General features: G+C 39.5%; 1 protein-coding gene across 1 annotated transcript in view; it reads right to left on the reverse strand.

Moving 5' to 3' along the window:
* LOC113013600 (protein mono-ADP-ribosyltransferase PARP14-like) overlaps positions 1–3930 on the reverse strand; it is a 30416-nt gene extending 26486 nt beyond the window's left edge. The window contains exons 1-3 of the mRNA XM_080291207.1: positions 3003–3930; positions 2788–2912; positions 5–277 (exon numbers count right to left, since the gene is read on the reverse strand). Of these exons, the coding sequence (XP_080147333.1) occupies positions 5–82 (78 nt within the window). The 5' untranslated portion in view covers positions 83–277; positions 2788–2912; positions 3003–3930. The remainder of the gene's footprint in view (positions 1–4; positions 278–2787; positions 2913–3002) is intronic.
* Between the last annotated feature and the right edge of the window lie 20266 nt (positions 3931–24196).

Below are 24196 nucleotides of genomic sequence, written 5' to 3' on the forward strand. Positions count from 1 at the left end.
AAACCTGTTCATTTTCTAAACTGCTGAGTTTGATCTTCAGGTTTGTTCTATTAATTGCAGAGTTTCCAACTGTGCTGTACATGCTGCTGCTGTAGATTAGAGATTAGATTAGATTAGATTAGTGGTGTATTGCTGAGTCTGCTGGTGTTTTGTGGTCTTTGCACATTTGGGGTGGCTGCAGTTTGCTTCTCTCGGATAATGACGTTACAGGAACCCTCTATCAGCTCTTTAGTCACTTTACCCTCTTCCTGGAAGTACTGCTGAGCCCCTGGTCCATCTAGATAAGATAAGATAAGATAACCTTTATTAGTCCCACACGTGGGAAATTTGTTTTGTCACAGCAGGAAGTGGACAGTGCAAAAGTTATGAGGCAAAAATTAGAATACAATAAGAATAAATACAGTACACAACTGTACAGAATAGAATAAAATACTATATACAGTAGAATACAATAAAATAAATATACAATAAGATAAAAATAGAATACAAATACAAATACTATATACAACTGAGTAAAATACAACGATGACAGAAAGGATTATTGCACTTAGTATTATTGCATATGTATGGATGTGTGTGCTTGATCAGTCAAAGTGTCTACTATAACACTGTCTAGAGTTGATGTTAGGGCCTCCTTGGCCTCCTGAACATGACATCGAGGACCAGACACAAACACACAAGGATTTGGAAAATGTGAGGCTTGTAAGGTCACCTTGGTCTGCTTCATGCCAATCAAGTCTAGGATTTTATTAAAACAGTCGACCATTTCAGGATGAAGCAGATTGATGTTTTCTTGAGTTGAAACTTGATTCATCTGGAAATCATGAAGAACTTCATTGAGCTTGGCCATGTCTTCAGTTGGACTTTGGTCGTTCCAGTTCGCCTGGCGCCTGGCATGTAGCTGATGTCCACTCTGAACTCTCTTCATGTCCAAGTAACTTACAGAACATTTATAAAGCTCAGGTGTTCAAAACTACTTTGGCCAGTGTACATTTTACAAGTTGCATATAAGTATATATAGGGTTATATGAGGTAAAACAGCAAGTGGCACTTACATATCTAGTTCTCTACAGTTATATTTGTAATTTTATTGTGTTGCCCCTTTGACAAATAAGCAAACTGAATTAGTTAGTATCCTAAGTTAGTCAGTATCCTATGGGCGATCGTGGCTCAAGAGTTGGGAGTTCGCCTTGTAATCTTAAGGTTGCCGGTTCGAGCCCCGGCTTGGACAGTCTCGGTCATTGTGTCCTTGGGTAAGACACTTCACCCGTTGCCTCCTGGTGGTGGTCAGAGGGCCCGGTGGCGCCAGTGTCCGGCAGCCTTGCCTCTGTCAGTGCGCCCCAGGGTGGCTGTAGCTACAATGTAGCCTGCCATCACCGGTGTGTGAATGACTGGAAGTGTAAAGTGCTTTGAGGTCCTTAGGGACTAGTAAAGTGCTATACAAATACAGACCATTTACCATCTAAAGCAGAATTCAATGACTGGTAAATTATTTAAAACACAATGTTCAGGTTTTTCCCCTGTGTGCTAACAGGATGCGGTGTCTTTGGATTCCACAAAGACTTTAAAAATTTGTGTGATCAAACCACACAGACACACACTCTCTGGCCACTATATTAGGTACAGCTGCTCAAGCGCTCATTTATACACATGGATAATCAGCCAGTCACACGCCACTAGACATGGTCAGGATGACTTTCTGAAGTTCAAACTGAGCATCAGAATGAGGAAGAAATTTGGGCTGTTTTGAATATTTCAGATATATTTCTCCTGGGATTTTCCCACACAACCATCTCCAGGGATTACAGAGAACGGACTGAAAAAGAGAAAATATCCAATTCTCTGCATGTCATCTTAATGTGCTTTAAACTGATAGGAAGGGAACAGTAATTCAAATAACATTACAACATTACAATCAAAAAGTACAGTGAAGATTTAAAGCAGCACTTTCGTCTGGTACTAGCAAGGTGACCAGTGAGAGTGTTATCATTTGACTTGTTATCACCTGTGTTTTAAAAAACATTATCTTCGATGATGTGGACGTGGAGTAACACATGTGATATGATTTACTTGCTTTTCTACAAAGTATCTGCATGCTGTGCCATCCACATGACGAGTTTTTCAGGGAAGGCCTTTCTTATTTAAACAACATTAAACTTCACTCTGTATTTTCAACAACTCAAGTCAAGTGGCTTTAGTGTCATTTCAACCATGTGCAGTGGTCAGTACACAGTGAAGCAAGACAATCTTCCTTCAAGACCACGGTGCAACATATAACAGACAATCAACACAGCACTACATAAAGTGTACTTGTACAATAATTGCAAAAAACAAAAATAAATAAATAAACAGTGAGACAGAGTGAAAGAGGCCCGAGAACTGTCAACCAAAAGAGGGCACAGCAAACGTGGAACAAACATTTACCTCCAGAACTAAAGTGGTTGGTGTTTCCATTTCCCAAATGTTGTAAGAAGAGGAAGTAATACAACACTGACATTCTTCTAAAACAACAAACATATTCTCTAAACTTGTCCCTGATATCAAATTTAATGATTTTTTTTTTTTTTTTTTAAAAGAGAGCGTTTTACTATTTAAAATGTATTCTTTGCAGTACTTGCAATGTCTTTCAAATATTTTAAAATCATCTGTTTCTGTCAATATTGTCCTCAGCTGTCCGACTTTTCCTGGAGGTTAACTAATTCCTCTTAAACTGGTTTGGCCACATTATTCTGGCGCTCAGTTTTTACTGTAACCAAAAGTCATGTTTGAAAGAGCAGTAAACTGTACCAGTGATTGGCTTGTCGATGGCTGGTCAGAGATCTGTGGTGAACGTGTCCGGCTCACGGTCAGCCGCACTTCTCCACTCGGAAGAGTGATGGTGTGAAACTTCCTCTGCAAAACTCTGTCTTGATCTGGAAAACATCCATAAACAGAGTCACTGAAACAGCCTGAATTTAAACACAAATCTGAAAACATATTTTACAAATAACTGACTGTCCTACCTTCTTTTTCCTTGAAACAGATTTTATAAATGCTTCCTCCGAGTTTTTCAAGATTTCCGCAGTCGCCACCCCCGGAGTCTCGCCTTTTCTGAAAGAATCTCCTCACCTTCTCCTTTTCTCCGTCTGTGAAGTCAATGTCTTAAAAAAAAGTGGATATGGATATTCATCCATTTTATCTGCAATTCTATACTAACATGAGAACTTTCAATCCGTCTTTCTATCCGTCTAATCCGTCTTTGTGCCACTCTTTGAGTGCATTTTTACTTTTACTTTTAAAGTATTGCCTTCTCATGTTTACACGGCCACACCCAGTAATGGAAAGCATTTAATCAACATTTAATTGTCAGGAGATGTTCTTGGCTCACCTGCTGTGCAGGTACTTTACAAGGTGTTTCAGTTGTCAGAGTTTAACTCTAAATTATATTTATGTCTCAATATGGTTTTGAGAAATGCATTTCACTGGTAATTATGCTGAGAGCAAATTAGAGTTTGGACTTTGGATTGTATAGTTCATCTGATGTGATAGAAACTTTTCAAGAAATCTGAAACAACAAAAAAAATATTTCACAAGAACCCGACCATTCATCCATCTGCATGGGAGCTGGAGCCAATCCTAGCCATATGGCCAGAGGCAGGAAGACCCTGAGCAGGTCACCAGCCTGAGGCCTCCACAGGAAACCCACTAAATGTCAGTACTGAACCAGGGGCAGATCTAGAGAAATTTTCCTAGGGTGTCATGGAAATCAAATGAGGTGGCAAAATCAAAGCCTTTAAAAAAAAAAAACATATGTAGGTGTTACATATGGTTAAAATTATTCAAATGCAGTATGTATACATGTTTTCTATAACTAAAGTCTATAACTTAATTATTTTCTCTAGCCCACATAATTAAACATTTCAACTAAGCAAAAAATGTGAATTTTGATTTTATTTATGTAGCCCAATAACTATAAAATACAGAAAGCTACACAACATGGAGAATCTAATTGCTACATGCCTAATTTCACACAAAATATCAGAAATCTGCACTGTAATGAACAAAAATTTAAACCTAATTTTTCATGATTTGTTTGGTTAACCCTCTGAGGTCTAAAACATAATCGGCCATTTTTGACTACTTTTGATTTTACATTTGTATTTCACCTTCAAATTGTCTTTGTTTCCTTGCCTTGCTTGGTATCATTCTTTTTAGCACAATCTCATGTGTCTGAATTTACAATTATTTTTTCATTGATGTTGTCATGTTTCAGCTGTGTGGCAGGCAGGAGAGGACCCAAACGCAAACTCACAGGGACAGAACTTGAACTCAAAAGCACAGCTTTAACTGCTGGAAAAATAGAACACAGGCAATACAAAACTAAACTGGGAAAGCTAATCATAAAGTATACCGGGAGACTCACACACAGCATGAGGGAGACTACAACACTGACAAAGAGAAACACAGGGCTTAAATACACAGAGGGATAACGAGGGAATGAGACACAGAAGGAGAGCACAGCTGGGAGTAATCAGGCTGGACGAGACAAGGGAAGCAAAACTAGAAACACTCACATGAGACATGGACCTTCAAAGTAAAACAGGAAACACTGACTGAATTCTAAACATGCAAACTTAACAGCAACTGGGGAGACAGAACATAGGAACCTGAAACATGGTACAAAAACATCACAGTGGACATAACATGGAACACAGGGAAGCCATATGACAAAGCCAAAGAACTAAACCTATGATAACCATAACAGACCTAGGGAAACAAGAAACAGTACAACAAAGGACTCAAAACATAAACCATAATATAAAAACACAAGATCTCTTCAAAATAAAATAGGAAACATAATGAGACGCAGACATGACAACCAGAATTTGACAACGTAAGACACAGACATGAAACACATGAAGAGCAGGGGAGACTTAACATGGGTTAGAAACACAAGGGGGAACTAATAAGCAAATGAACATAGGAGACCTAATGAGCTTAAACATACCATCAACATCAAAATGAACTAAAACTCAAAACACTGGGTCATAAGACCCAGGACCGTGACAGATATACTGTATTACAGTTGTTCTTAGTTGCTTTGTCCCTGTAAAGTGTGTCTAAAAGAGTCAGGAGATGTTGTGTATTGTATGGACCAGAAAGGGGAATATGGGTGAGGATGCACACATTGTAACATTCCCTCTGTGCTGGCCTGGGACATCAGTAGTTACTCTCTGTCCAATGCGATTTCTTCCACGCCCTTGGCCAGATTGAAACCTGCCTCATCAATGTATATGAATGTATGCAGTGGTTCCCTGGCTTCCAGCTCCAGTACACGCTTTAGAGAGAGAGACAGAGAGAGAGAAATGTAACAACTTTTCCTGTGTAACATAATGCATTTTGTATGTTCTGTGGATATATATACAGAATTGCTAGTCTACTGCATGAAACTACACAGAGTAAAACAGTTTACAGCGCTGAACATTCGAGTAGAAGACATGTTTTACCTGTACATACTGGTGACAGATCTCCTTCACTCTTTCACTGTTCTGTTCAAATGGCACTTTGTACAATTGTTTCATGCGCATTTCTTTTCTCTTGAGCACTCTGTCAATTGTTGCAATTGACACAGATCCAATATTGCCAAATACACTGTTATCCTCTATGACAGCAATTTTAATTTCTTTCAACTTTATTGCATTGTTTGCAATCACCATTGCACAAATGGCTTTGTCTTGCTGCGGGGTAAAAAGGGGCCCTCTTCCACCTCTGCAAGGTTGTCTTTCAATCCTTTGTGGTGCAGATTACAGTAAAAGTAATGTACACTGAACATGAGATATTATGAGATGTTGGATTACTGTCCAATACTATACATACCTGTTCCCCATACAAAATGTTTGAATGATTGAATTCACAGTGGTTGTTCCAACATTTGGTTGCACCCTCCGACCAGCCTCATCCATTGTGAGGCCGTAATTGACAACATGGTCAACAAGTGTTGCCCTAAGTTCATTGCCTATGTATTTGGCGTGTTCTCCCTCTTCCCCCTTAATTCAACAATTTTGTATGCAATGACTCAAGCAATGAAATGAAGACTATTAGTTTTATTTATTATTCAGCATCCAAAAGTATAGTTCATTTTGACTGACATGACATAAGCAAATGATAATGTTATAAGCAGTGGCGTGTCCAGTGGGGTGGCCTGGGGGGGCACAGGCCAACCCCCCAACCAGACTGGCCACCCACCCCAAAGGCAAAACAATAAAATTCAATCAAATATCAAATGTCCGATTATGTTTTCACGGTGAAGCTCAGATATCCGAGTGTAAGTGAATGCAGCATCGGCTTCTGCGCTATGCGCATCACGTTAGCAAAGGTAGGAGAGCCAAGCACGAAAGACGGCAAGGCAGGAAACAATTTTTCGGTGAAAGAAAATGAGGACAGAATAAATGTCCCGGTAAGTAATATTAAGTTTGTTGAGTTTAGTAAACTTCGGTGAAATTAGAATACCAAGGAAAAAATAACACTTAACAAGTCGTAACATTGCTGTATGGAGCTGCAGATTTGGTTGCAGGTTAACATAGCTGGACCGGCCATCGGGCATACCGGACATATGCCCGGTGACTTATTTTTTTTTGTAATGGCATGAACAATGAAAGGTGGTGGATTGGCCAGATGCCGGTCGATGTGTAAAAATAACTCAGTTGTTTGGTGGTGGCTATGGCGGGGCTTGCACAGAGGCCAGCAGGTGGATGAGGGAAGGGGAGGCAGGAGGAGAGCCCCGAGGCAGCCGCCAGTCCGAGTGTCAGGTGAACTGAACTTCAGGTAAGAAGTTATGACCTGCAGTCTATCTGGGTCAGATATAAACCAAGTTTAGGTGGAGTTTATTTTCATTGTGCTGACTTTTTACTGTCAGTTGGAATAACTCATACTGCTTTCTAGCCAGTTTGACGGAGTTTTTATACAGCTGTTCGGTTGCTATGATGTTACTGATAGTGAACTTTATTTTATTCATAAGGTTAGTTAGTATAGTTGCCAACGGCTCCTTAAAAAAATGGAATGGTCCCTCATTCAGAGAAAATATTACACGTTTCGTATTGAGCCGAGAAGAGACGCAGTTTGTCCCGGACTTTCGCTATAATGAAAAAAAGACACAAAGCTGGAGTTATTCTGTCGTTACGCTGCACAGCTGCCTCTTCTCTCATTCTCTACCCTCCCTCTCCTGTTTCTACTTCAATCATGAAACTGATCAATGATCAGCTGATCGGCTTTTCTCTCTTGTTTATTTATCGCCCACTTTGCACCAGAAACAGGAAACCGACAGATGTCGCGCTAAACAACAGCAGCACGTTTAAGCTTGATCAGCTGTTGTTAGAATGTATTTAATATTACTTTCTAGTATCAGCTGATGTTTGCTGGAGCAGCAGCTGTAAAGCTGCTGGTTATGATGTCGGTTTGGATATGTGGTGAGAGGGAAACATGAAGATGAAACCAGGAGATGTCCTTACTGAATCATCAGAGCTGAACAGGTGATGGAGAAACAGGTTTACCTTTTAGGTCACATGAATGAGTTGAAGTTATGAACTGTTTCTGAGAGACAAATAACACCAGGATGCTTTTCTATGTAGCTGACAGCTGGTAACTGTGCAGGGGCGGGTCTAGCAAAGTGTTGCCAGGGGGGCAGGTAGGGCATTAACAGGGAAAGGGGGGCACAAAGAAATACTTTTCTTTGTTATTGTCATTTGAAATATTTAGCTTTTATTAAATAATTATCTAAATCTTACAACCAAAGTTTTTATCTGACGTAAAATGTATAAAAATCATACATATACCAACAAGACAGTGTACATATGGAAAAGATATATATAAATCTCATAAAGTTTGTATCTGTCTTGTGTGAAACTTGTATGAAAAGCATAAAAGAGTAAAAACAGATGTAAGATCCCTTGAAAGATTGTATAATGAATCTTGTATGTTTTGGATACTTACTAAAACAATATATGAAAGTAATGAGAAAGTGGCCACTTTCATGAGTAAATCATGTAAGTTTTTACTATTTCTTTTCCATATGGGCACTGTCACAACAGCATTTGTTTTCATTCAAAGTCTTTATGGCTTTAACACTTAAAGCCCCGGAGAGCAGCCGTTTGGGGAAGTTGTTTATTTTGGAGTCATACCAACCAAACCCAAGCAGCCTTCCAGACATATTTTGCATCCCTGTTATGTCTCTATGTCATCTATATTTGGTCATGCAGTATAGGATTGAGACATGATATGATCTTTTGGTTTTGCACTGCACGAATAAAGTGTTGCTTAAGAAGAGTTGAAGGTTACTACATGCACCCAGATGCAGGCCACTTTAGATTTATTAGATTTATACTAAATATATTTAGTGTTTTATAGATTTGTCTTATTTTTATTATTATTATTATTATATTACTTAACCAGTTTTAGATCGGAGCACCAGGACCGCCAGCTCTGACTGGTACCTGATCCACAGACCACTGAACAATATGGACCCCATGGGTTAAGGTTCAGCCACCAACTGTACTACCCAGCCTGACTCCAGAGTAGGACCCAATTAACCATGCCCCAGGCGTGGTACGCTGGACCTGTGATTTATTATGCTGCATAGAGGTTGCCTGAATCACTTTGTCTGGCCCCTCACCCAGGATCTGCACGGGTGACCCTACCAGGGGCAGATTGCTCCTGACAACTTAGTTCCCAGGATCACTGGAGCGCACAAACACCTCAACCTTCATAAGGTGGCGGTTCGAGATCTGTTGTGATGAAGAGAGAGTTGAACGGAATTTACCGTCAGTCTACATTCCTACCCTTACCCTTAGTAATATAACTAGCAAAAAGTGTACACTTTTAGATTATATGATGACTACAGGTAAATCCTGAGTTTGAGCCACAGAGAAGCTACTTTTTTTAGCCAGGCAAACACACAAGAATGAATTCTGATTTAGTGTTGTACCACGACAATAAAATGCCTTTGCTGGAAATGGTAAGGTCTGAGAACAGTTCATTAAAGTGTGATTTACTCACAGGAATTACAGCTGTTTCTAGAAAGCATGCTGATTTCATTTTTCAGTTCTCAGCCACTGGAAATACTTTATGGTTTCCTGCAAATCATTTTCACAGCTTGTTATTTCACACGTCAGACAGCCTCTTATTCGTTTTTCACATGCTCCAATGAGAAGCAAAAACTCGAGTGTGAGTTAATAAGAATCCGACAAGCTAAACATGGCAGCCCTTTGTTATTTACAAAGAAAAAAAGTGTCACGTATCGGTGTGTGGCAGGCAGGAAATAGGACCCAAACGCAAACTCACGGGAAAACAGAACTGAACTCAAAATGCAGCTTTATTGCTGACAGGTGACAAACGATAACAGAGATACTAAACTGGGAAGCGCTAATTGTAACACATACCAGAAGAAAAGGGGAGCATCACACACAGCATGAGGGACGACGCGACACTGACTCAGAGAAACACAGGGTTTAAATACACTGGGAAGTAACGAGGGGAATGAGACACAGAAGGAGGGCACAGCTGGGAGAAATCAGGACTGACGAGACAAGCAAAGCAGGACACATTCACATAAGACACGGACCTTCAAAGTAAAACAGGAAGGATCACACAGAGACGCGAACTTGACACAGCAACTAAGAAACACAGAGACATAAACCATAAGAACAGAGGGGAACTCAAACATGCAGACACAGACTACACAGAACAGAGGGGACACAGAGAAACATGAAGGGCAAGGGATCGAAACTAGAAACCATAGAATAAATCACACACATAAGTACAATAATACAAAAACCACAAAAAACTAAAAACGCTGGGTCAGGAGACCCAGGACCGTGACAAAAAGAGCTTGCCTGGTACATATGCTTTTATATTTTCTACCCTGTGGTGCAGAAGCACACGCACACACGTGCTAAATGTGAACAAACCTTTTTTTTGTACATTTTTGGAACATGAACAGAGCATTGATGTTCTTTATTAATGTGACCAGAAAGTCATTAAAATGTATTATGTGGTATTTGTACTTATTCACAGTTTTGGAGGCGAGGGACGTGCTGAATGAGAGCCAGGTGTCACAGGCTGGGTCTCTGACCCAGCGCTCTAAGTTCATGTTTGTATTTGTCTCATTTTGTTATGTGATTAGTTTTTGTGTCATTTCCTATCTGTCTTTAGTTTGGGCAGTTATTGTTTATTGTTCCTCTGGTTTTCTATGTTTTGGGTTCTTGTATTATTCATCACGCATTAGGTTTGTTAAGTTTGTGTTGTCATGTCTAGTTTTAGTGTTTCCTGTTTTATTCTGACAGTGTCATGTGTTCTTTGTTCATTGTATTTAGCTTTCCTCTCCTGGTCCTGTCATTAGGTTTATGTCAGTCAGCTGTTCCCCCATGTGTCTCCACTTCCCCTGATCACCTCATGTATGTATTTAAGCCCTTTGTTTTCTGCATGCCATTGTCGGGTTGTCTGTTTATTTTGACCTTAGTCAGTTTTCCTCACCCTCACCCATGGTCATGGTTTTCGTCTGTCAGTTCTACATTAGTCTTAGTCTTTGCCTGTTATTTTCCACCACAGTTATAGTTATAGGTCTTAGTGTTTTGTTTCTTAGTGTTTTGACAGTTTGCTTTGGTTTCCTGGTTTTCCCTTGCCGTTATCATTAAAGGATCACTTTTCTGTTCAAACTTACAACTCATCGTCCTCATCTGCTTTTGGGTCCTGTTTCATCACACATCGGCGCACCCCGCCGTGACACCAGGAGCCATGTGACTTATGTTAAGGTATGTGCTACAGAACAGAATGATGAAAAAAGCCATTGTGGAAACTCTAAGACAGTAGTTAGAACTGTTTTTTTCCTCTTCTCCTCAGGTTGGCTTGTTTCCAGATTCTGATCCCTTAGAAAGACAGAAGACTCAGATGGTTCCCAGCTGTAGGAACCCCATCTTCTTACGAACCTTTTACTTGTAAGACTTTATCCAGATCCATTTTTGTGTTGGCAAGAACAAGCATGCCACTGTGGGATGTGTTTCACTGCTACAGATACACATGTGGTAAATGCAGACTACAGATACCATGGCAGTGCCAGGATTGTGAGTGACTGCTGAAAATGTTGAAATGTACTCACTCACTTTTTATTATTGAAAGAAACTCCATCCCGTGTCTGGTCCGTGGATCGGGTTTCCCCGAGGCGTGAGCGTCTATAAGCAGAGTTTTGTCTTTACCCTATAAGATTCAAAATGATTCTTAAGTAACACTCAGCAATATATTCTCAAGTAGCACTCAGATATGCCGTCAGCGGGTTAGTTACGACGTCAGGAGCAGTTAGGAGAACAAAATGATACAGAGACTGTTCAGGTTGCTTTCCCAAAATCAACTCAAAGTTTTATTCTTTTGTGCAGCGTTTTTATAGGCAGAAAGTTCGTGTGTCAACAAGTTTCAAGTTAAAACCATATAAGGAAGGTCCCCCAGCTCTGAAAGAGGCCTTCTACAATTGTATCTCAACATACCTCTGACAGGTCCGTTAAACACTAGACAGTTGGAATCCTTTGTTCTACAATTGCAGTAAGATGCACTCTCAAGGCCTATAAATCTTATACAGAGGTCTCCTACATCCGTGAGTTCTGACACAACCCAGATGGTCTACACTTAAACATCTTCTGCAAGGGAGTGATAAGTAAAAGAGTGATTTGGTGGTGTTTTCCCTCCAACCTTAGTATCTACTTTCACACCATAAAATCTTGAGTTGACAAAGCAAGAGAAAATGAGGTTAACATAAAGAGCCTTGTTGAGTCACATAATCTTCTGTTCTAATATCATCAAAAAAAGTACCCAGTACATGCTCCCATAATACTAAAATATCTAACAATTATTATTTGTAAATATGTGTACAAATGGTTGGGGGTTTTTTTGTACTGTTTTTATCAATAAATCTCAGCAACAAAGGACATACACACAATGTGTGTTGATTTCTCCCTAAGATGGCAAACTGAAACACTCCAAGTTGGTGACTTTTGGAGATTTATTTCCCTGGATGATTGAGAATGCATCAAGATGAAACACAAAAGGAAGTTCACAGCTTTTAGCAGCTCCCCCCACCCCCTCATTCACACACCCCCACTCCCCTCCCTCCAGAATTCCCAGGTAACAACCTAATATACATATGAATGACTAGACAATTTAGCTTCCACTTGGCTGAAGCTAAAGCCTAACTAAAAGCCATTTGGCTGGTAGGAGGGTTTTAAAGGTAGAAAAGCCAAATGGCTGCTCTCCGGGGCTTTAATTAATACCTGGTGGGTCGGTCTGTAGTCAAAATGCCCGATTTTCTGTCCCGGTCCAGCCCTGCAGGTTAATACTGGCAGTGTTACCATGCCAGCTGACTAGTGATGGGCAGATGAAGCCCCATGAAGCACTGAAGCTTTTCATCCAATTGGTTCACCCCAACGCGAAGCTTCATGAAGCTTCATTTGCTCTAGCAGGACACCTACTGGACGTAAAAATAATAGCTGGCATGAATTTGAAGAGTGTGGCATTTTGCACACAGCCTGTAAATGTCAACAACAAAAGGAGTGTGTAAAACACCTATAGTGTAGTGATGGCAGTATACTGTGTATATTTATGCTGGCAGTATGGAAAATGATTATTTGCGGCAAAGTTCGAACCGCTTCATGAACCAGTCACGTGGTACAGCCGGGCAGCGAGGCTTCGGACGTCATCATTTTCAGCTCCTCCCATAAATGAAGCAAGCCTCGATACGCGCTTCGCGGAAACGCCCCCTCCATTACTCGACACACGCTCCGAAGCCTCGATACAGAACGTCCCATCACTACAGCTGACTGTATTTCATCATCAGCCAGTGTTGTTCTTGATCAATATTACCAAAGTTTACCATAAGGCAGCATAGAAAGTATTTACTTGCTTTCAGGTTTTATTCAAATGTTAGTCATTTCAGTTGTTTCCCCACTTTTTTCCTGTTTCAAAATCAAACACCAGTTTGTGAGAAGATTATCTTCTTTTTTTAATAGGCAGATAAAGTTTACAAATGTTCGTATTTTAATATTCAAAAATGTTTTTGCCCAAAACATATGTGCACTATATGTCAGTAAAAATACTATGCAAATATTGCTGTCCTTGAATGCTGAGTAAACACTGACAAAGCACTGATTGTATCTCTTGTACTTCATCGACGCAGTATCTAAAAACTTTGCACCGTAGTGGTTAAAATCTCATTCTAATAAGAGTTAAAAGCGCATTTGGTTATTAGGTTTACAGGATTATTGAATTATGGTGAATGGTTGGTAGAATTTTTTTTAAACATTATCTGCCAATTACATCTGCCACCCTTCTCCAAATCTGTGCCCCTACCTGGCCCCCCCAACAAAAATTTTCTAGACACGCCACTGGTTATAAAACGGCAGAGAATTGTGTCCTGGCAGTGCTTGTGGTCGTGAAGTGAAAACACACACGCAGTGACTCCATCCCAAACAGCTTCCTTAGTGGTAATACAGCTCCCGTGACTCCTAGTGACAAAACACACATACAACACAATGACTAAGCAATCTTTAGCGTAAGGAAAGCTTTCACACAATAACACATCCGAGCAATACTACCGAGGTTCACACAATGATCCAACGCCGACTGAAGCCCGATCACACCGTTAAATAGACGGCCCCAAAGATGGCAGATAATAAGCCACAGCTGCGATCAACTGCAGGTGCGGCAGGTGCGGCAGGTTTCAGCGCGGGAACGTTTTCGGTAGTACTTGTCTCAACTTGGAGGTAAGCAAACCCGTCAAGAGAGAGAGAAAGCGAGGGAGCGAAATACAAACATCGACACAATGAGCAGGCAACCCAGCGGGGCTGTCAGACCATGACAATTTTCACATGAATGTCTGTTTACACTTACATAATTTGTCTTCATCTAATCTACAAATCTCTAATAAATTAATAAATTTTATAAATTTTATTTGGGACAGTGCATGTTAATGAACATACATGTAAAATAAGAATTTACATGAATGTAAACATACCAGATTATAGCCAAAGGCTAATTTCCATCTGTTGTCCAAAAACATATTAAAAATGGACATAATAATTCATGAAAAGTTCATAATTCATACATAATAAGAACTCCATCACCAAACTCACACATACAAACCATTCTATTCCCAAGTAAAACATTAAAAGTATACAACTTATACATGATCACACACTTGATTTGTCCGTAACCAGTTTTTAACCTGTGCCTTAAACAAGGTGAATGTAGAGCATTCTCTAATGAATTGAGGAAGACTGTTCCACCAATGGCCACCCTGGACAGAGAGGACGTTCTGCCCAAATGCTGTCTGTCTGTGGGGTATAAACAAGTGTCAGCGGGTTGTGGCTCGAGTGGTCCTGTCTAAGCTTTCTTTACGCCTAATGAACTCCTTTAGTGGTGGTGGAGACTTTATATATTAAGCACACTCTTTTACATTTCACTAAATTATTGAAGTTTGATAATTTATGTTTTTTTAACACATGACAGTGGTGGTAGGAAGTCGATTTTTTGTCAAGTAATTTTAAACTTCTTTTATAAATATTTTCAATAATTTTAAGTGTTGTTGGACAAGCAAGTGACCAGGATGTCAAACAATAATCTAAATGAGAGATAATCATTGAGTAAAAATATGTTTTTGCAACATTCATATTTAATCAGCTTCTAAAGCTCAGAAGCCAATCTTTAGACTCCAATTAAAGTAAGCTTAGTTTATTATGCATTAAGAAAGAATGACATGGATTTTCCACATATGGTTAGAATAACATTGTTGAAATGCTCATATTTTAGGTGTAAATTGACAGAATGACCAGAAGTGACCACACTTCTTACATAATTTATATGTTGAATTGTCTCGACATCAACAGTGATCTAAGCCTCTATAAAAGTATTTTTTCCTATTCAGTGCAAAGGGTGGGAATATCTGCCTCTTCTATTTTCATCTCACTCTGCTGAATAAGCAGACAGACTGTACAGTGGCAGAAGTAGTTACACAAAGTTACACTTTATAACAGGATGAAACCTTTCAGCAGAACCAGGCTCAGGGAGGAGCAGCCATCTGACATGACTGGTGGTATGTTTAAGGGCGGAAGAGAGGGGGGGAAGACAGACTGTGGAAGAGCCAGAAATTATAATTAATGATTAAATAACAACAGTTTATAAACACATAGAGAGTGAAAAAGATGAGTGAAGAAGAAACATGCAGTGCATCATGGGACATCCCCAGTAGCAAAGCAAAGTAGGTCCCCTGACAAGAGAAAATAAAAGAGAAACATTTAAAGTTTTAGAATTATCAGACATATATATTACTTCTCCAGTTAGGTGCCCTTTTATGTTTGAATGATTCATAGATCCGTGTTAGGTGGTTTAACTTCTGTTGAGGGGACTACCAGTGTGGAAATATTCTGTATGCAAGATAGATGTTGTTGCTCAAAGGTTAAAAGAGCCAGACATTGGGGGTATGAAATTATGTGTAGGCTAGTGGAACCGGGAAAGAGAATGAGACAAGTGCTGTGGATTGTATTATCACATATATACCAGTATACACTACATATGTAATAACAATCACTCATAAATTCTGTGCAATCATATATACTCATATACAGTGGGGCAAAAAAGTATTTAGTCAGCCACCGATTGTGCAAGTTCCCCCACCTAAAATGATGACAGAGGTCAGTAATTTGCACCAGAGGTACACTTCAACTGTGAGAGACAGAATGTGAAAAAAAATCCATGAATTCACATGGTAGGATTTGTAAAGAATTTATTCGTAAATTAGGGTGGAAAATAAGTATTTGGTCACCTCAAACATGGAAAATCTCTGGCTCTCACAGACCTGTAACGTCTTCTGTAAGACGCTTTTCCGTCCCCCACTCGTTACCTGTATGAATGGCACCTGTTTGAACTCATCATCTGTATAAAAGACACCTGTCCACAGCCTCAAACAGTCAGACTCCAAACTCTGCCATGGCCAAGACCAAAGAGCTTTCGAAGGACACCAGGAAAAGTATTGTAGACCTGCACCAGACTGGGAAGAGTGAATCTACAATAGGCAAGCAGCTTGGTGTGAAAAAATCAACTGTGGGAGCAATCATCAGAAAATGGAAGACATACAAGACCACTGATAATCTCCCTCGATCTGGGGCTCCACACAAGATCTCATCCTGTGGGGTCAAAATGATCATGAGAACGGTGAGCAAAGATCCCAGAACCACACGGGGGGACCTGGTGAATGACCTGCAGAGAGCTGGGACCAAAGTAACAAAGGTCACCATCAGTAACACACTACAACGGCAGGGAATCAAATCCCGCAGTGCCAGACGTGTTCCGCTGCTGAAGCCAGTGCATGTCCAGGCCCGTCTGAAGTTTGCCAGAGAGCACATGGATGATACAGCAGAGGATTGGGAGAATGTCATGTGGTCAGATGAAACCAAAGTAGAACTTTTTGGTATAAACTCAACTCGCCGTGTTTGGAGGAAGAAGAATACTGAGTTGCATCCCAAGAACACCATACCTACTGTGAAGCATGGGGGTGGAAACATCATGCTATGGGGCTGTTTTTCTGCCAAGGGGACAGGACGACTGATCCGTGTTAAGGACAGAATGAATGGGGCCATGTATCGTGAGATTTTGAGCCAAAACCTCCTTCCATCAGTGAGAACTTTGAAGATGAAACGAGGCTGGGTCTCCCAACATGACAATGATCCAAAACACACCGAAGCATTTGAAAGTCCTGGAGTGGCCTAGCCAGTCTCCAGACCTCAACCCCATAGAAAATCTGTGGCGGGAGTTGAAAGTCCGTGTTGCTCGGCGACAGCCCCAAAACATCACTGCTCTCGAGAAGATCTGCATGGAGGAATGGGCCAAAATACCAGCTACTGTGTGTGCAAACCTGGTAAAGACCTATAGTAAACGTTTGACCTCTGTTATTGCCAACAAAGGTTATGTTACAAAGTATTGAATTGTATTTTTGTTATTGACCAAATACTTATTTTCCACCCTGATTTACGAATAAATTCTTTACAAATCCTACCATGTGGATTCATGGATTTTTTTTTCACATTCTGTCTCTCACAGTTGAAGTGTACCTCTGGTGCAAATTACTGACCTCTGTCATCATTTTAGGTGGGGGAACTTGCACGATCGGTGGCTGACTAAATACTTTTTTGCCCCACTGTATACTATGCACGCTTACTATGAAGTGTCTTATATAGTGAAGTTACTGTGTTAAACATTTAACCTGCATGTTCAAATTACATGACCCATATATTTAGGTCAACTATTCCTACCACTATATTAATGAAACGTTTGTGCCATTTGTTGTATGAACACATGCTGATCAATACTGTTTGAAAATGTAACAGTGAGGATCAGTAGGAAACCTTTGATAGTGGTATAGCCAACTGTGACTAGTCGAACATAGGGTTAATTCAGCTTGGCACTGCTAAAGCATGCACACAGGACCCCTTCGAGGCATGCAGCTGCATTTAATTGTACTGCTTAATGGTGTGTGCAGCCTTTTAGAGCAACAGAAGTACAACAGAAGCATGCAGCCGTTTAGATGGCTGTAAACCAAAGGCCTGCTGCCCTTTAAATGACTGTACGGTAAAAGCCCTTTGAATGTGTAACCAACTTTAATGATATAAAGGAGAATTAAAGTACAATAACTAGTGATGTGCGATACCACTGATTTCCTTTCCGATCCGATACCAAGTAATATTCAGGGTGGTATCGACGATACTGATCTGATACCGATACTTTGTACAAAAACGTATTTTATTTATTGTATCTCAAATTATAGCGTCATAATGATTACAGGACATCAGATTACTTGTTCTTATCACTTAATAATGCAGAGTTCATCATATAGAAATAAAAAACCTGAAGTTGTGCTATTTGAACACGTTGCCTGCCTGCAGCACTAAAGGACTCCGTGAGAGACGTCTGTCTCGCCCTAGCAGCACCTGTCCCTCTCCTTCTCTTCAGTTCGTCTCAACATACGCTCGTCATATTCTGTGATATGATTTACTCTGAGGTGTTTGACAAGGTTAGTGATGTTGCCACAACCATACATGCCAACCCTCCCGATTTTTCCGGGAGAATCCCGAATTTCAGTGCCCCTCCCGAAAATCTCCCGGAGCCACCATTCTCCCGAATTTCTCCCAGCTTTCTTTAGACCGCAAAGGCCTCAGGTGGAAGCAGCCTCTGAATTTGGACACCCCCGCTGTTTCCGGGCCAGCCAATAATAACGGTGACATTTAACGTATTTTGTCCGATAAATAAACCCTGTAAAATGTATTTATCCCCCCCCCCCACAACAGCCCTTTTGAATGTCTCCCAAATTCTGAGGTCTCAAGGTTGGGAAAGTATGGCCACAACACCTCACTCTTGGAGCACTTTTTTGCCACATGTATCGCAAACCACGTCTCAGCTGTTTGTGGAGGTAAAATACGTCCGCACATGACGCTCAGCCATTGTTGTGAGTGCGCACGCCAAGGGGCTGCGAGACATTTATACAGCTGTATTTCACACATGACTATGAAAGACAGAAGAGGAAGTAGTTCCTTTGAATGTAGACAATCCGAATGTTATAGTTTCTTTCCACTGTGTTCCTGTTAATGATAAACTACAAATTTACTCTAAATTACTAAAATATCGATATTTTAATGTGAGAATCGATTCTAGAACATAAATGACTGGTATCGGAGGAATCGATATTTCAGGATCGATCCGCACATCACTAACAATAACTACTTGGGCTCGTAATAAGACCCTGGCCAGAATCAGAAGACACCAAATTCCTATGGAGCCAAAGTATTGAGCAGCAATAATGTCTCGGACACCATGTTAACTTTTGAGTAGTAGCCACTCCTGTATTGTTACAATGCATAAAAGATATGGTCCAATTTGTACAGGAAAAAGTATAAAATAAAACAGTGTGCACACTGCAACAAAATAAAAGTACTCGCTAGGGCCCTTTAAGAATTTAGAGTTATGTTGACAACAGCCAACTTGTGTATGTGTATCTCCTTCGTGGTGATTTGCCCTCAAAGGCTCGCCATCTATCTCGACCGGAATCTCATCCTGGTCCATGGACATTCCTGTCCTCTCCAAAAACCTGACCTATAACCCAACCCATAAAACATGCATTCTAATCAGTCCATCTTCAGATGCTTTGCTTAAAGTTTAAATGTAAAATCAAAAGGAAAGGTGAGTGGCTAGCAGTGTTGGTCAAGTTACTTGAAAAAAGTAATCAGTAACTAATTACTGATTACTTCCCCAAAAAAGTAATCCCGTTACTTTACTGATTACTTATTTTCAAAAGTAATTAATTACTTACTTAGTTACTTTTTAAAAACACGATTTACAACCTGAATAGGTGATAAAGCGATAGATCTTTCAGCCCAATTCTACTTTTTCTACATAATCCATCATACAAAATGTAATCAAATGGAAAAGTCTCTTTTTCTAACTTGTTTTATTAGTTTTAATCTTTTAACTTTATGCATCTGGCAAAAATTTAATTATATGCAACATTCTCTGACTTGAATAAATTAGTTTAACATTTAAACCTACTTTCTATTTGCTCACTAGAGCCTCTGAGAACACATTGTTGTCATCGTTTTCCGGCAAATCATTTTCAGAGGTTTTTTGCTACTTAGGTTAAACATGATATATAAGTCACTTAGATAACTTAAAAATTTTATTGTTTGGCTTTTTTCAGTGTTTTATTTGTTCCTCAGTAAATCGGTTATAGTTTTCACACAGCTGAATAAACGCCAAACAGAAAACTGATTAAACAGAAGTGTGAGCTTATATTTTAGGGAGCAAAGATCAGATGGCTGAGTTTATTAAACTCCACTGAGACAATCTGCAAATTTTATTAAAAGTTTAATAAACAATTATCTTGTCTTTATTTTTAGTTAGCACGTACCTTAAACACTTAAAGCTGTAAGCTAATGATAGTTATATATATATATATATATATATATATATATATATAAGGGTTATATAAGGGTAGATGCATGCTGGTGCAATAAGCTATACGTTTTATACCCAATGGATGATGATCTGATTAGTTGACTAATCGCAAAAATAATCGGTGACTAGTCGACTATCAAAATAATCATTTGTGGCAGCCCTAATCCAGAGCATCCCCACCCAACCCCCACACCTTTCTCACTTCCATTGCCACCAGGTGCCCCCTTTACATTGCTGTCTGCCCCCTCATATGCCCCAGGTTATTGGCATTTTCTTATCTAAACATTGGTGACTTGGAAACTTAAAGATTAAGAGAACAACATCTTTTTCTTTTTCCATCAAACATTTCTTTCAGCCATTTGTGCTTATCACTGCTACATGTGACTCATTTTTATGCAATAACTACAAAATACACAAATACAAGATTACATATTTTATATATTAAAGATACATGATTACACATACATAAAATGAACAAAGTTTCTATAGCAAAATTACAGAGTGTAAGAAAAAATGTATTATTATGTTGTGCTTGTTTAAAAATAAAATGAAAATTGCACATACTTTCAAAACAATTTGGTTCTGGTCGATGGTGTCTCTCAAGATATCTCAAAATATCCCAAAATATCTCAAAGTGCAATGTTTCAAGTGGAACAAACAGGTGACTGTAGTAGCAATGCAAGGGGACCAGCAACACTGATCACTGCTGATACAAAGTGATGCTGGCCAGTAAAGCAGCTGGTCAGGACAGGCCTTAAAATCGGTTATTGGTCCACCTCTCCCTGTAATTGATTGATGGTCCATTGAAGAGCACCAGATACAGTTAGATTTGAAGAGTTTCAGTCAGGTTTCAGAGCTCATCACAGCACAGAAACAGCTTTAGTGAAGGTTACAAATGATCTTCTTATGGCCTCTGATAGTGGACTCATCTCTGTGCTTGTCCTGCTAGACCTTAGTGCAGCGAATCTACAAAACAAAAGGAGAACAATGCCGGTCCGTACAAAGACAGACTCGACGAAAAGACAAAGAAAAGATACGAGGAAAAAATCAAAGGAGTGAAAGGGTCAGACCCTTACGAGCACACAGAGTGGACAAAAGACGTTAGCGTGCTGCCCAACTTTCACCACGCTCAGATTTATAATTACACGGTTCTTGGAGTGAGTGCATACACTCATGAAGTTTACTAACTTCAGGTCACTGCAACAAGCCCAGGTACAGTTTACCGACGGATGGGTACAGGACCTTGAAACGCACCGTGTAGAACGAAAGACCATCGTACGAACAAAGGTAAGTTTACCAGTCTCACAAATCGTCGTCATAAATACACATTCGTTAACCGTTTATTAATATAACCTTTGAGCTCAACGGTAATTAATTAGTAGTGGAAATAATTTCTGGCAGCATCACAGAAATGTAGCAGTGACAATAATATTGTATGTTGTAATCGTACTGGGCAATTAGTGATACAAAACAACTGTTTTATCCTGTGAATAAAAGTATATGTTTTTGTCAATGTACCATGGTAATAACAGAAGCGAAACGCAATATTGTGTCAGGACAATTCACTATTTATGCACAATAAATAAAGGAGCATAGCGCGACAATTTCTGTTCAGCGCCAGACTTGCTTGTAACCTATATCACCAATTATGTTAAGAAAAATGACGTATTAACGACTAAAAACTCTGACCTTTGTGGGAATGCTTGGAGCAGACTAACCTGTGAGCTGGAGTGTTCTGAGACGTTATATTTGGTATATCCAGACCATCCGTCGGCTCTTACTTCGGAAACATGGCTTAAAAAATTTCTCTTCAACGACGTAATCCGATAAAAAAAAACGATCTCTTTACCCGTCGGCTTCCCGTGGCTGTCATGTGACCGCCTATTGCAGTTAATAATACAACAGCTTCTTGCCATTTTTTGGGTTTCTTTTTATCGCTGTGTAACTGAGTTCAATTGAAAGCCTGCGTGCGCTAGTACCTCTTGCCACAAGTTCCCAGAATTTGCAGTTTTACCCCTGAATGACGTCACATTTTCAATCTTTATCCTGGTGGGCCGGTCTCTAGTCAAAATGCCCGGGCCGATTTTTTGTCCCAGTCCAGCCTTGTTCCCACATCATCATGAAAATGTTGTTCCAGGATCAACGTTGCAAGTGACCAATCAGAATGTTGTGACATCATACTTTTGCGACTTTGGGAAAAACCGCCGTAAAACAAAAAACTGTACTTAAGCTGCGAGAAACCGCCTCTGTCCGCCGATCAACGGACCCTGACCCTAACCCTTTAATAAACGGTAAGCAGAATTAATATTGTCCTTGCAACATTTGAATTTCATAAATGCACGAATGGCTTGGCGCGCAAAAGAATAACGTCACAAGAATGTGATTGGTCACTTGCAATGTTGAACCTGGAACAACATTTTCATGATGATGTGGGAACAACACCAACACGACGATATCAGATCATCCGAGACAAAATATACACAAGAGGGTGATTAGGAGAAATGGGACACATGGGGAACAACATAGCAGAAGTGAAGGAAACAAACAAGACAAGGGAAAAAAAACTAAATGTAATGCACATGAAATGATGGACTATCAAAATATAACAGAAAGTAACTAATACAAAGACTAGGACCTGGTTGCTATGGTTACTCAAGGGGGCAGCCTTGTTAATATCTTATACCCTTCATACCTTTGGTCAGTGCAGGAAGAATGCTTAACTGCAGCTATGAATATTTTCTTAAATCGATAAAACACTGCCATTGTTTATTCTAATTGTAATATTTTGTTTGGTAGGATGCTAGGTTGGCTAGCATCCTACCTGGTCTTTCACTATGCATATAAAACACTCTGATTCTTCAAAAGCTGATGTTCAACTATGTCAAAAGGAGGTCTAATTTAGGCTGGAATTCCACCTGTTTATTATATAATTCAATTTTTTTAATCCTTGGATTACATACTATTAATTTATTAATTGGATTATGTTTTTATTTTTTGTATTTATCTAAAAAGAGTTTTTTGCCCCCACAGAAAGACTTTGAATGTATCCCAAATTACCAGGCAACAGGTTTTTTTAAATTCTGGTTTGAGAATAGACTAATTTCTGGAAAGCTTGCTGGGCATAGGTTTGCACACTTTACCTCGACTACCTCCCTGAACAATAACTAAGTGGATGCTGCTCTCTCTCAGAATCCAAGAACATGTTGTAAAATGTTTATTCTTTTCTTTTTTCCACAATACTTGCAATCTTGTCGTTTCTTCTGGGTGTGTTACAAGTGTGTGTGCATATGTTCTCTGGTTAAATTTAATAAAAAATATCTCTGAGGAAAAAAAGAGTCTGAACTGTCAACTTTTGTCCTCTTCTTTATGTGACATTTAAAACTGCTGATAATGGGTTTTAAAGAAGCTCTTACACTCAGCTCCTATCAGTGTCACACTGTGTTTCTATTTGCTTTAGTCGTGTTTGGTCTTGATAATCTGTCTTTACGGGAAAAAGATTTGTTTTTCCTTTTGGGGGAAGGGAAGGGGTGCTGTTTTGAGGCATGTTTAAACATAATACCGTCCAAAGGTTTATAGATTATGGAAATTAAAAAAAAAAATCTGTTTTTTAGCATCTGATATTTTCTGACAAGAAATCAGAGACTTTTTTTTTTATCAGTGAGCTCAACTGGTGCCCCTGAGAGTATCTCTAAATGTACAGTACAACAAACTGTGAAGCTGATAGGCTACAGCACCATAATAAATATAATCCTTAAAACCAATATGTCCACAGTGTTCAGCAGGGGTTAATCTGTGTGGTGTTTCTTGCTGTAGTTTCCAACTGTGAACTCCCATCAACTTATTTCTTCTGCACACAGATTTTATACTTATTCCTCCTTTCTCCTCCCTATCAATTGATGTGAGCCACACCCTGTTATCCTCTCTCTGTGACATTTCACCCATATTAACCAAAGCAGACGTAAAAGCAGTAAAACCAGTTGTTACATTTTTCATCCATCATTAGGCTATGGATTTACAATAGGGGGAATTAGATATACCATATGTCAAAAAACGATTTATGGCCCCTCTTTATGACAGGGGAAGTAATAAAGGCAGTAAGAAAAATGTATAACAGTCATAGTCTTTATGATATGTCATAAAGTATTAATAATTCATTAGTGATAATTGTGATAACGAGTGATAA

This window comes from Astatotilapia calliptera, chromosome 3 (genome assembly GCF_964374335.1).
Source record: "Astatotilapia calliptera chromosome 3, fAstCal68.1, whole genome shotgun sequence".
Taxonomy (NCBI): Eukaryota; Metazoa; Chordata; class Actinopteri; order Cichliformes; family Cichlidae; genus Astatotilapia; species Astatotilapia calliptera.